General features: G+C 42.2%; 1 protein-coding gene across 1 annotated transcript; it reads right to left on the bottom strand.

Moving 5' to 3' along the window:
• Window positions 1–1,645: 1,645 nt before the first annotated feature.
• Window positions 1,646–13,022, bottom strand: LOC134818798 (SH3 domain-containing protein 19-like; the record flags this gene model as incomplete). The annotated part of the gene is made up of 9 exons (XM_063828444.1): window positions 1,646–2,002; window positions 2,213–2,292; window positions 2,580–2,936; window positions 3,137–3,326; window positions 3,489–3,616; window positions 3,885–3,989; window positions 9,893–10,135; window positions 10,263–10,436; window positions 12,829–13,022. Coding segments are annotated over 9 exons (1,570 nt in total), but the record flags the coding sequence as incomplete, so codon positions are not given.
• Window positions 13,023–13,355: the final 333 nt, after the last annotated feature.

Raw genomic sequence — 13,355 nt, forward strand, 5'->3', positions numbered from 1 at the left:
GTTTTACCAATGATGTTATAAAGATTTTGTTGGAATTTTTAAACTCATTCGTTGTCTGACTGTGGGAACTATTGATTCTTGATATTCATATACAATATACATTATACAGCATGAAAACTTGGTATGGCTGCTACTCCTGTTCACATATTACGTAATCACTTTTTGGACAATTTTTAACCCCCCTCCGTAATCAGTTTTACACATAGCTATTGTGTCAAAATTACATTATCGTAATTATTTGGAACCCCCCCCCCCCCCCCCCTCGGCTGATTACGTAATATGTGAAGTGTGGACAGTATACTATACTTGAAGGATTAAGATACAATTATTTTTTGGGCAACAAACAACATTACTTTAATAATGCAATTTTTCAAATTATGTACCAATTGTGCTTGAATTTTGTTTATGATGAAGAATTATGTTTCGATGGGTATGAAGTAAAAGTTTATTTTTTGAAAAATTATTAAATTTAAATCTAGAATTATTTTGTATGTAATTATATAAATACTGTGTAATTATAAATTATACCTGAACTGCTTCAATAACATACTTGTTATATAAAGATTATAGGTTACAGTTTAACATTTATATAAATTATTATTTTACGAATAATGTTCAATTTTAGTCAACATCCAGCCTATGTATGTTTTGTATCACGTTGCGACCCCCACGGTCGTTTCACTATCGTCCTGACGATGCAGGGGGAGCCGCGCACTTCGTGCGTGGCGGGTCATACAACGTATGACAATGTATGTTGTGATAGGCGATAGCACAGTGACAAATTCATGGGCTTGATGTTGGGCTAGTGAGCTAGATTATATTTATGATAGTTTTTATTAAATTAAATCACTTAATATCTACGTGTTCTATTGATTCTGTTTTATTCAAGACTGCTGTATGTACTTTAATTTTTTTCCTGTCAATTTTGTTTCTAAATTTTGACTTTGGGCCAAAAAAACCTCATTTTTAACGAGCGTGGGTAATTTGAATCTCGATGTCGGGATTCAATACTTAACAGCAGGTGCATGAATCCCAACTAGTAATACTACTACTATGTTGTCACTACAAATAGTAATTTAATCACCAATTTAATGGAATAATATCTGTAGGCTGCCTTAATTTGTGTATTTAAATCAACAAATGAAACCCATGAATTCACATTCCAATCAATCGTAAACATTTAAAGAAATACAAAGTCCTGTTATCTTAAAATTCAAGTCACAAGATTGGTACACAGTACTCTATCTAAAACTATAGTCTACAGCCATTTGCTGTGCTCGAATCACATTGATATAAAAATGAGTGGACCAACTGGTTAGGGTTAGTTAACTCTCCATACTTATTATCCAGTTCCGTGAATGAATTTCAAAATAACAAAAATAAAACATTGTTATTAAATTATTCAAAAGATCTTTCGAGCATCGCCGTAGTTTGAGCATTGAGTTATTGCTAAAAGTCGTTCTATCTTTGTATATAAAAGTAATTACAATTCAAAAAGACATGAATGAAAGACGCGCACATTACATGTTGCCACTCCTTTAGTTACCACTATAACTTCAGCCCCCCCCCCCCCCCCCCCCCCCCCCCCCCCCCCCCCCCCTTAACTTTCGTCGCATTGTAATATTGGAGTCATTATGTGGCTAAAACGATTTTAAAATCCTGATAAGAATGCCTCAAAACATTAATTAAAGTAAAAATATGAAATTGAGATAAAAGAAGGGAAGTAGTGGGATGAATCAATCAAACAATTTTAAACTATAAATTTGCGATGATTGTGAAATTAAAAGCTTGGATGGATATTGGTGTCTGCAGCTGCTGCTGCATCAAATGATGTACACAAAGAAAGTTTACATTGTCAACTGACAATTATTATCTCGTCAAGAGAATTTTCATAAAATCAACATTAAGATTGGGGAAATTCCTCGGTAAATGATGTTGGGAACAGTCCCTCTTTTCCTTTGCACGTTCCTCTTAGCCAATCTTCATTTAAGAATTCAGTAACCTAAAAAAAGGAAAAAGTTTAGAAATGTTTCACTAGCGAGTAAAATAGCTTACTACATTTCAAAAATAGTTTTCTACATTTCAAAAATGCAACATTTCTGTGGTATGACTGTTGCAGCAAAATTATTAAATCTGCACCATTTGGACTTAAGCTTCAAAATGTTAAGCTGTTAAAATTTAAAATAGAAGGTTAAATAAACAGTGAACTTACTTTTATTATGTCTCCTAGTTCGAAATCTAATTCATCATCGTTGACAGAGGTAAATTCGTATAACGCTCTTCTATTATTGCCTGGGGGGAGATGATTTAAAATTGACAAAATTACGATTTTTTGCGGTTGAGACCCTTGAAAATCAAACCCCTCTTCTCTCTTTTAAAGTTATATTTAAGAAGTACAGAGAGCCTGCTTACTCAAAATGACGAAATCATTCCTTTTATATCAATAACATTCATTGATCAAAATGATATTGTAATTTGACCAATTCCAGAAGTAAAGCAGCAACGAAAATAGCCTATTTTCTAAAGAATATTCTAATACCCTGTAAAAATAGTTCAATTAATGTTAAACTGTAAGTTACCTGATTTAACGGACGGTTCAGTAGTAGGAGTAGAAGGGGAAGGTGTCTCTACAACCCCAACATTACCCCCAAACAGGTCCGCAGTAAAAGGGTTATCAGCATGGACTAAAGTTTGATCCAAATCCTCTTGAGTGGGGGGAGGCGGTAGATCGCCAGTCAAGCTCTCTTGAGTCGGGGGTGAAGCCCCGATGCCAAACTCTTGAGTCGGGGGTGTAGCTCCGATGCCAAACTCTTGAGCGAAGGGATTGCACTCGCTGAACCCTATACCAAGTGGTGCTGGAGTAACTTCTGTTTCTTTAGGCTCTTCGATGGGTTTTATAGTGTCCTGACGCTCTAGAACCAGTCTATCAGTTGCAGCTGGTGGAGACAATAGAATTGAGAGATATTTTTAAAATATACAATTACAATAAAACAAATGTGAAATTGTATCCAACCTTCCAGTAATCATTTAACTCATTCAACTTTCAGCCAAAGACGAACACTTTCTAATTCTGATGGAAATGAAAATAGAAAAAATTTTCTTTGCTCATAGTATCAGTAGAATATTTGTTACTAACCTGGATTTCCGATAATATCAGGCTCAGGTGTAGTATCGAGCCACTTCACAAAGTTAACTGGTAGAATACCGTTATTACCGTTACATTCCCCCTCTAACCACAGGTCGTTTAGTCGCGCTGTTATTTTCACTATGTCTCCCGTGTTTACACTCATTTCGAAACCATTCTCTGCTTTAAAGTCAGCTATAATCTGCGAATAGTAATGATTACAATTATATCTAAAAACCAGAATGTTTCATGATCGAATTATTGTGAAATATCCGTTTTGGTTTTGTTCGCTGGTAGGCAGGACTAAAGCTGAAAATGTTCAAGTTACCGCTCGCGCTCTGTAAAAAGAAATTATAAGTATTACCTCGACTCTGCCCAGATCAGAGCTGGGTTCTGCAGAGTAACTTCTTGAATCGCTTATCTCTGACATTGTGTCCTTGTGATCGTCACTGCTACTGCTACTGCTACTGCTACTACTCTCCTCGGTAGTCTCTGAGATGAAATTGTTACTGTCATGAAGATGTGACTAGGTGAGACCGAGCTAATAGCCGTTACCAGTGCGCGGCTCTACTTGCAAACTACAGGTAAGTAGACCCCCCCCGCCCCCCGCACTGGTCACACCTATTAGAATTAGGTCGGTCTCACCTAGTTACATCTTCATGACAGTGAAACACAAGCAAATAATCTAAAATGGATATAATTTTCGTCATTCGTGTTTTTAAACTCTGAGAACAAACTTAAGGTGTATGGTTTGGCTCACCAAAGTTTTCAGTGAAAGTTTCAGAGTCTTCGGGAATATTCCAGTGGTCAGGAATAGCTGGAACAAAACAAGCGGGAAATATTCCTTCTTTGCCTTCAAATCTCCCTGATGAAAAAACAGTTAACAAACATTAAATATTCACTTAGTAATCCACTACTGACTTATGAGCACTGACTATGACAGTGAATATCTATTAGAAGATAAATTGTCCGCCAAAAATAGTTCGCTATTTCTAGACCAAATAATTTGAGGACAACATGACACTCCAAAACTTTGATCATAACATATGGACAGAACTGAACAAGAACACAAACTAATTCAAAGAATGAGGAAACAGGAGGACTCTGCAACCCAGGAATCAACAACTCAGTCACCATCGCTCAATAATTGGTTTGGTAATTGGTATCGACGTTACATACTATGTTTCCCCGAATTTTATTTATTTATTTTTTAATATTGTTTTTTATCTATATGTATATTGGGTATATTATACTTTTTTTCTTTTCCTCTTTTAAACCATTCCAGTACATTGTGCAGAAAGTTGGAGATTGAAAATTTTGGGGGGTAGGAAGCTCAATCTTCTCAATCTCAATTTTGGAAAAATCGTGTTTCAGAATTGAGAAAATTGAGAAAATTGAGAAAATTGAAAAATGGACATCTTTATCTCTCCAAGTAACTAAATCATACACGAGCTAAATGTATGATGAAAACATGTTTCAAACTTATTACTGTGAAATGATTAATTATCTTATATTTGAGTTTGATCCTTTTGAACAGCTGCTGAGCAATAAAACGCATGCATAATATTAAATAGTAGAAATGATTAGGTAAAATATGATCAAAGTAATCATCACGTGAACGACCCATGGTTTTGCTAAAGGGGACAGATATGATTGTTAGTAGGTAATGTATAAGGGGGAGATAACATTTTTTTTGTTTTTTGTTTTTTTCAAAAATTTACTTTAACCATAACAGAAAAAACAAAAAATTCATTTTGAGCTATTTCGAAGGAAATAGTAACTAGTAAAGGTTGAGACTAGCTAGAGGTCTGTGGTCACCGATGGAGATGGCATTTTTTGATATTAGGGTTTTACAGCCCGGAGCCAAATCCAACACTAATCAAGACACCCCAGAAAAGTTGTACAATAAACATGAGAGAGAGAAAGAAAGGAAATATGGAGACCGCTGTGTAAAGATTGAAAAAGGAACCTGCAATGGTCTTGTATTCTCTACCAACGGAGGTATGAGCCCACAGGCTACCATGTTCCTTAAAAGAGTAGCAACACTTCTGGCAGCCAAGACCAGCCGGGACAAAAGCCTCATCATGGCGAATCTAAGACGTCGTTTGAGGTTTGAGCTACTTAAAACAGTTTTGATAGCAGTGAGAGGACACAGAGGACGGTATTATGAGAAAGCAATACCTGTTGACGAACTCGACCTCAATCTTGCACACACCACCAATGATGAAGACTGGGGTGATGATGTTGATGAGGAAGATGAGGAAGATGATGAAGTTGAGAATGAGGTTGAGAATGTAGAGGGAGAGCTTTTAGAAGAGTGAGCTGAATAGAAGACAAGATTCTATTCCATTTTATTGATTATTATATTTATTGAAATAAAGATGTAATATCCATTACTCCAGGAGTGATGACAAGATATATAAAAAAGTAAAGGTTGAGACAGCCCTGTTACACAAATATATCATTAATATAATTTTCAGAGAGATTTCAGGGCTCATGTTTGTTTTTGTCCGTTCGATTTTGTCCGTTTTTAGAAAATGAGGAGGAGGAGTACTGAGAAGGAAGACGGCACTGAGGAGGACTGAGGAGGACTGAGGAGGAGGAAGACTGAGGAGGAGGAGGAGGTGGAAGTGGAGGAGGACTGAGTAGGAAGAAGAGGAGGAGGACAATGAGGACTGTGGAGAAGGAGGACTGAGGAGAAGGAAGAGGAGGAGGAGGACTGAGGAGAAGGGGGAGGACTGAGGAGGATGAGGACTGGGGAGGAGGAGGACTGAGGAGGACCGAGTATAAGTAGTAGGATGAGGATTGAGGAGGAGGAAGAGGAGGAAGAGGACAGAGGAAGAGTAGAACTGACAATGTGTCTTACATACAAGGACTGAGGAGGAGGAGGACTAAAGAAGAGGAGGACCGAGGAAGAGGTGGAGGAGGAGGACTGAGGAGAAGGGGGAGGACTGAGGAGGAGGAAGATGAGTAGGAGGACTGAAGAGGGGGAGGAGGAGGACTGAGAAAGACTGAGGGTGAGGATTGAGGAGGAGGAGGAGGAAGAGGAAGAGAAGGGAGAGAACTGAAGAAGAGTAGAACTGAGAATGTGTCGCACATACAAGGACAGAGGAGGAGGAGGACAGAAGAAGAGGAGGACCATGGAATAGATTGAGGAGGAGGAGGCCTGGGGAGGAGGAGGATGAATAGGAAGAGGAGGAGGATGAGTAGGAGGACCGAAGAGGGGGAGGAGGAGGAGGAGGACTGAGAAAGACTGAGGAGGAGGATGAGGATTGAGGCCTGAGGAGGAGAAGGAGGAAGAGAAGGGGAAGAACTGAAGAAGAGTAGAACCGAGAATGTGCCGTACATACAATAACTGAGGAGGAAGAGGATGACTGAGGAAGAGGAGGACTGAGTAAGAGGTAAAGGAGGAGGAGAACTGGTGAGGAGGAGGATGAAGAGGAAGAGGAGGAGGATGAGTAGGAGGACCGAAGAGGAGAAGGAGGAGGACTGAGAAAGACTGAGAAAGACTGAGGAGGAGAATGAGGATTGAGGACTGAGGAGGAGAAGGGGGAAGAGAAGGGAGAAAACTGAAGAAGAGTAGAACTGAGAATGTGTCGTACATACAAGGACTGAGGAGGAAGAGGATGACTGAACATGAAGAGGAGGAGGACTGAGGAAGAGGAGGACTGAGGAATAAGTGGAGGAGGAGGAGAACTGGGGAGGAGGAGGATAAAGAGGAAAAGAAGGACGGAATGGAACTGAGGAGGACGAACACTGAGGAGGATCACTAGGACTGAAAAGGAAGAGGACTGAGGAGGAAAAGGAGGAGAAGGAGAATGACTGAGGAGAAGGAGGACTGAGGAGGAAGAGGATGAGGATGGGGAGAAAGGGGACTGAGAATGATGACTGAGGAGGAAGAGGACTGAGGAGGGGGACTGAGGAGGAGGACTTAGGAGGAGGAGGACTGAGAAAGAGGAAGGGGAGGAGGGGAAAGGAGGAAGCATCTACATGTTATTTCCGTAACAGTTTTTGTCCGTTTATGATCATTTACGTCTGTTTCTGTCCGTTTTTGAGGAGGAGGAGGATGAAGGTGGGGATAAGGAGGACTGAGAATGTACTGTACAGTCTTGTGCAAGGACTGAGAAGGACTGAGGAGGAAGAGGATGCGTAGGAGGACTGGAGAGGAGGAGGTTGAGAAGGTCTGAGGAAAAAGATGACTGAGGAGTAGGGGGAAGAGGTAGAGGAGGACTGAGGAGAAGGAGGACTGATAAAGAGGAGGATGAGGAGGAGGATGAGTAGGAGGACTGAGAAGGACGATAAGGAGGAGGAGAAATGAGGAGGAGGAGAAATGAGGAGGAGGAGGAGGAGGAGGAGGAGGTGGAGGAGGAGGACTGAGGAGGAGGGGGAAGAGGTTGAGGAGGACTGAGGAGGAGGAGGACTGATAAAGAGGAGGATGAGGAGGAGGATGAGTAGGAGGACTGAGAAGGACGATAAGGAGGAGGAGAAATGAGGAGGCGGAGGAGGACGAGGACGAGGAGGAGAAGGAGGAGGAGGAGGAGGAGGAGGGATGGAGGATCTAAATGTTATTATCGTAACAGTTTTTGTCCGTTTTAGTCCGTTTTGATGAGGATGGGGAGAAGGAGGACTGAGAAGGTATTGTACATGTGATGACTGAGGAGGACTGAGGGGAGGAGGATGCGTAGGACTGAAGAGGAGGAGGTTGAAGAGGACTGTGAAGAGAAGGACTGAGGAGGATGGGGAGAAGGAGGAGGAGGAGGAGGATGAGGAGGAAAATGAGAAGGAGGAAGTCGATTTACGTCCGTTTCTGTCCGTTTTTTGAGGAGGAAGAGGAGGATGAGGGTGGGGAGAAGGAAGACTGAGAATGTACTGTACATGCGAGGACTGAGAAGGAAGAGGAAAAGTAGGAGGACTGGAGAGGAGGAGGTTGAGAAGGTCTGAGGAAAAGAAGGACTGAGGAGGAAGGGGAAGAGGTTGAGGAGGACTGATAAAGAGGAGGATGGGGAGGAGGATGAGTAGGAGGACTGAGAAGGATGATAAGGAGGAGAAGAACTGAGGAGGAGGAGGAGGAGGAGGAGGAGGAGGAGGAGGAGGGGGGGAAAGGAGGATTTAAATGTTATTATCGCAACAGTTTTTGTCCGTTTTTGATGAGGATGGGGAGAAGGAGGACTGAGAAGGTATCGTACATGTGATGACTGAGGAGGACTGAGAGGAGGAGGATGATTAGGAGGACTGAAGAGGAGGAGGTTGAGGAGGACTGTGAAGAGAAGGACTGAGAAGGATAAGGAGGAGGAGGTTGAGGAGGACTCATTCCTCAGTCCTCCTCATCCTCCTCCCTACTGAGGATGAGGAGGACTGAGGAGGAGGACTAAAGAGGAGGAGGAGGAGGGGAAGGAGGAGACGGAGGAGGGGGAGGAGGGGAGAAGGAGGAGGAGGAAGCATCTAAATGATATGTCCGTAAGGAGGAGGACTGGTTAAGATGAAGAGGGCTGATAAAGAGGAGGATGAGGAGGAGGATGAGTAGGAGGACTGAGAAGGACGATAAGGAGGAGGAGAAATGAGGAGGAGGAGGAGGAGGAAGAGGAGGAGGAGGAGGAGGAGGAGGAGGAGGAGGAGGCGGAATGAGAAAGAGGAGGATGATGAGTAGGAAGACTGAGTAGGGTGAGAAGGACTCAAGAGGAATCAAGAGAAGGAGGAGGAGGAGGAAGAGAAGGAGGAAGAGGAGGATGAGAAGGACTTGGAGGGCAAGAGGACCAAGGAGAAGGAGGAGGCGGACTGAGAAAGTGGAGTATGAGTAGGAAGACTGAGGAGGATAAGGAGGGGAGGAGAAGGAGGACTAAGGAGGAGGAGGAGGGGGACTGAGAAAGAGGAGGATGAGGGGGAGGATGAGTAGGAGGACTAAGGAGGGTAAGAAGGAGGAGGAGAAAGCATTTAAATGTTATTTCCGTGACAGTTTTTGTCCGTTTATCTCCGTTTTTGTCCGTTCTAATTTGTGTCTGTTTTGAAAATATAGGGTACCATATTTTCAAAACACTTTTACCATAACTTATATATAAATTGTCTCCTTCATCCCCATTTTGAGAGAAGTGAGAAACTGAAAGGTACAAATTGTAAGCACGCCTAACAATAACGTATATAATCGGATCAGGAATTGAAATCAAAACAAAAAGTTGAAATTTTCTTTTTGGATTGCATCTACCAGATCCATCTGGTCTTACAGTGTCTAAGTACTGAATTTTATTAAGTTTTTTGATCATGGTTGCTACCAGAGTCAATTTTATCATCTATAATGTCCTAGTAACAGCGATACATACAGATTATTGTACTCCTGTATACGTAATTTTAACAGTAATCGGAACATTATGGACTGATCAGTGAACTGAGTTAAACGGAAAAATGATTTTAAAAGATTTTAAATTTTTTCAATTTTCTCAATTTTCTCAATCTCAATTTCGGAAAAATCATGTTTCAGAATTGAGATTGAGCTTCCTACCCCCCAAATTTTGGAAGCATGCAAGGATACCGATCTGATATCGATTGTAAATAATAAAAATACTCTAGCACGATTGTAACTACAGTATTACAGAACTCCAAATGCTTAATGAACACTCTTGCAGGTACCACCCGTATTCATGTACTCAAAATTGAGTTTCGTCAGTTTCCGATACGAGATTGGGACGGGTTCTACAAACAAACAAACAAACAGACCAACAGCAACCCAAACACAGCTGATATGTTTAAAAAAGCTGATATTTTACCAAAACCTACCTTTAATCCACTCCACTCCAACAGTACTAATAACTTTAACCATATCACCCGCCGTCAAACTCAACTCATCGTCAGCTCCTGCTTCAAAGTCATAGAACACACCCATTGAATGTGTATCTTCCTCCAATATCTCTTCCAATGCTTCTTCTTCTACTTCTTCGTCTCCAAACGAGGCATATGATCGGGGGAAAATACCAACTTGGTCACCAACTCTTCCCTTGATCCAATCATCGTCTACAAACTCTGGGGATGAAACTAAATAATCTTCAAATAGGCTCAAGATTAATATTGTGGATTTTCATCTTTGATGACACTGCTAGTATGTGACACGTAACACAGTTGTTAATTGTACATTAAGTATGAGACTTACCTACAACTTCGACAGTGCCCCCCTCGATGATAGAAAGCTCGTCAGATTCCTGAGCCTCGAAGGAGTAGATAGCAATGCAGGTGCCAATAGGAGTTAGCTCTGGCTCCGGAGGTGTAGGCTCTGGAACTGGTGCTGGAGATGGAGATGGTTCTGGGGTGGGAGTTCTGGTCGGTTCTGCAGGTTATAGAGTTATAGTGTTATAGAGTTATAGTGTTTCAATCTCTTGTAGCGGTGTACTATTATGATTCATGATTATTTATACAATTTAATAAAAGTAACAGTAACCCGATTAACTTATTTAATTGGATAGTTGATCAATTCCGAACGATAATTCAGAAACCAGTCACCTCAAAACTGTTCAACGAAGAATTTACCAGGTTCAGATGGTATATGAGGTGGGGATTTACCAGGTTCAGATGGTATAGGAGGTGGGGATTTACCAGGTTCAGATGGTATATGAGGTGGGGATTTACCAGGTTCAGATGGTATAGGAGGTGGGATTTGCCAGGTTCAGATGGTATATGAGGTGGGGATTTGCCAGGTTCAGATGGTATAGGTGGGGATTTACCAGGTTCAGATGGTATAGGAGGTGGGATTTACCAGGTTCAGATGGTATATGAGGTGGGGATTTACCAGGTTCAGATGGTATAGGAGGTGGGGATTTACCAGGTTCAGATGGTATATGAGGTGGGGATTTACCAGGTTCAGATGGTATAGGAGGTGGGATTTGCCAGGTTCAGATGGTATATGAGGTGGGGATTTGCCAGGTTCAGATGGTATATGAGGTGGGGATTTACCAGGTTCAGATGGTATAGGAGGTGGGATTTGCCAGGTTCATATGGTATAGGAGGTGGGGATTTACCAGGTTCAGATGGTATATGAGGTGGGGATTTGCCAGGTTCAGATGGTATATGAGGTGGGGATTTGCCAGGTTCAGATGGTATATGAGGTGGGGATTTGCCAGGTTCAGATGGTATATGAGGTGGGGATTTGCCAGGTTCAGATGGTATATGAGGTGGGGATTTGCCAGGTTCAGATGGTATATGAGGTGGGGATTTACCAGGTTCAGATGGTATAGGAGGTGGGGATTTACCAAGTTCATATGGTATATGAGGTGGGGATTTGCCAGGTTCAGATGGTATATGAGGTGGGGATTTGCCAGGTTCAGATGGTATATGAGGTGGGGATTTACCAGGTTCATATGGTATAGGAGGTGGGGATTTACCAGGTTCAGATGGTATAAGAGGTGGGGATTTACCAGGTTCAGATAGTATATGAGGTGGGGATTTACCAGGTTCAGATGGTATATGAGGTGGGGATTTGCCAGGTTCAGATGGTATATGAGGTGGGGATTTGCCAGGTTCAGATGGTATATGAGGTGGGGATTTGCCAGGTTCAGATGGTATATGAGGTGGGGATTTGCCAGGTTCAGATGGTATATGAGGTGGGGATTTACCAGGTTCAGATGGTATATGAGGTGGGGATTTGCCAGGTTCATATGGTATAGGAGGTGGGATTTGCCAGGTTCAGATGGTATATGAGGTGGGATTTACCAGGTTCAGATGGTATATGAGGTGAGGATTTACCAGGTTCAGATGGTATATGAGGTGGGATTTGCCAGGTTCAGATGGTATATGAGGTGGGGATTTGCCAGGTTCAGATGGTATATGAGGTGAGGATTTACCAGGTTCACATGGTATATGAGGTGGGGATTTACCAGGTTCAGATGGTATATGAGGTGGGGATTTACCAGGTTCAGATGGTATATGAGGTGGGGATTTGCCAGGTTCAGATGGTATATGAGGTGGGGATTTACCAGGTTCATATGGTATAGGAGGTGGGATTTACCAGGTTCAGATGGTATATGAGGTGGGGATTTGCCAGGTTCAGATGGTATATGAGGTGGGGATTTACCAGGTTCAGATGGTATATGAGGTGGGGATTTACCAGGTTCAGATGGTATAGGAGGTGGGGATTTACCAGGTTCAGATGGTATATGAGGTGGGGATTTGCCAGGTTCAGATGGTATATGAGGTGGAGATTTGCCAGGTTCAGATGGTATATGAGGTGGGGATTTGCCAGGTTCAGATGGTATATGAGGTGGGGATTTGCCAGGTTCAGATGGTATATGAGGTGGAGATTTACCAGGTTCAGATGGTATTTGAGGTGGGGATTTGCCAGGTTCAGATGGTATATGAGGTGGGGATTTGCCAGGTTCAGATGGTATATGAGGTGGGGATTTACCAGGTTCAGATGGTATATGAGGTGGGGATTTGCCAGGTTCATATGGTATAGGAGGTGGGATTTATCAGGTTCAGATGGCATAGGTGGGGATTTACCAGGTTCATATGGCATAGGAGGTGGGGATTTACCAGGTTCAGATGGTATATGAGGTGGGGATTTACCAGGTTCAGATGGTATAGGAGGTGGGGATTTACCAGGTTCAGATGGTATGTGAGGTGGGGATTTACCAGGTTCATATGGTATAGGAGGTTGGATTTACCAGGTTCAGATGGCATAGGTGGGGATTTACCAGGTTCATTTGGCATAGGAGGTGGGGATTTACCAGGTTCAGATGGTATAGGAGGTGGGGATGGTGTGCGAGAATCACCCCAAGCGTTGAACAGATCTTTCTTAGGAGCCGAGTCTTCTTTAGGACCTGCATCAGCAGCAGTGTCTTTAGCATCTGGTATTGGAGACGGAGAGGAGGCAGGGGAAAGAGTCCGAGCTGGGGAGGGGATGGCGGCAGGTGTATCTGATCTGAGAATATATCATGTGATTCAGCGGCAACGATATAAATTGGTTATCGTTAACAGTGTCAAGAGACATTGTGTAGGATTTTTTCAACCATCGGGCGTGTTAATTTACGTATTGTGTTAGATCATTACGGGCAAATGACACATTTCGTAATAATATAAGGAAGTGGACGGGTAACAAATTTTATTTGTGTGGGTGGATAAAATACGAGTAGCGCGCACTGGTTTCTAGATGAGTGCGCGTTATAATTGGTCTGAAAGCGCGGCTTTAATCAGAACAAATTAAAAAGGCGATCGCGTTTGCCGCTAATGTAATCACATAATATCGGTTTATCAG

The sequence above is a fragment of the Bolinopsis microptera genome, chromosome 7, assembly GCF_026151205.1.
Source record: "Bolinopsis microptera isolate Bmic1 chromosome 7, MBARI_Bmic_1.0, whole genome shotgun sequence".
Lineage (NCBI taxonomy): Eukaryota > Metazoa > Ctenophora > Tentaculata > Lobata > Bolinopsidae > Bolinopsis > Bolinopsis microptera.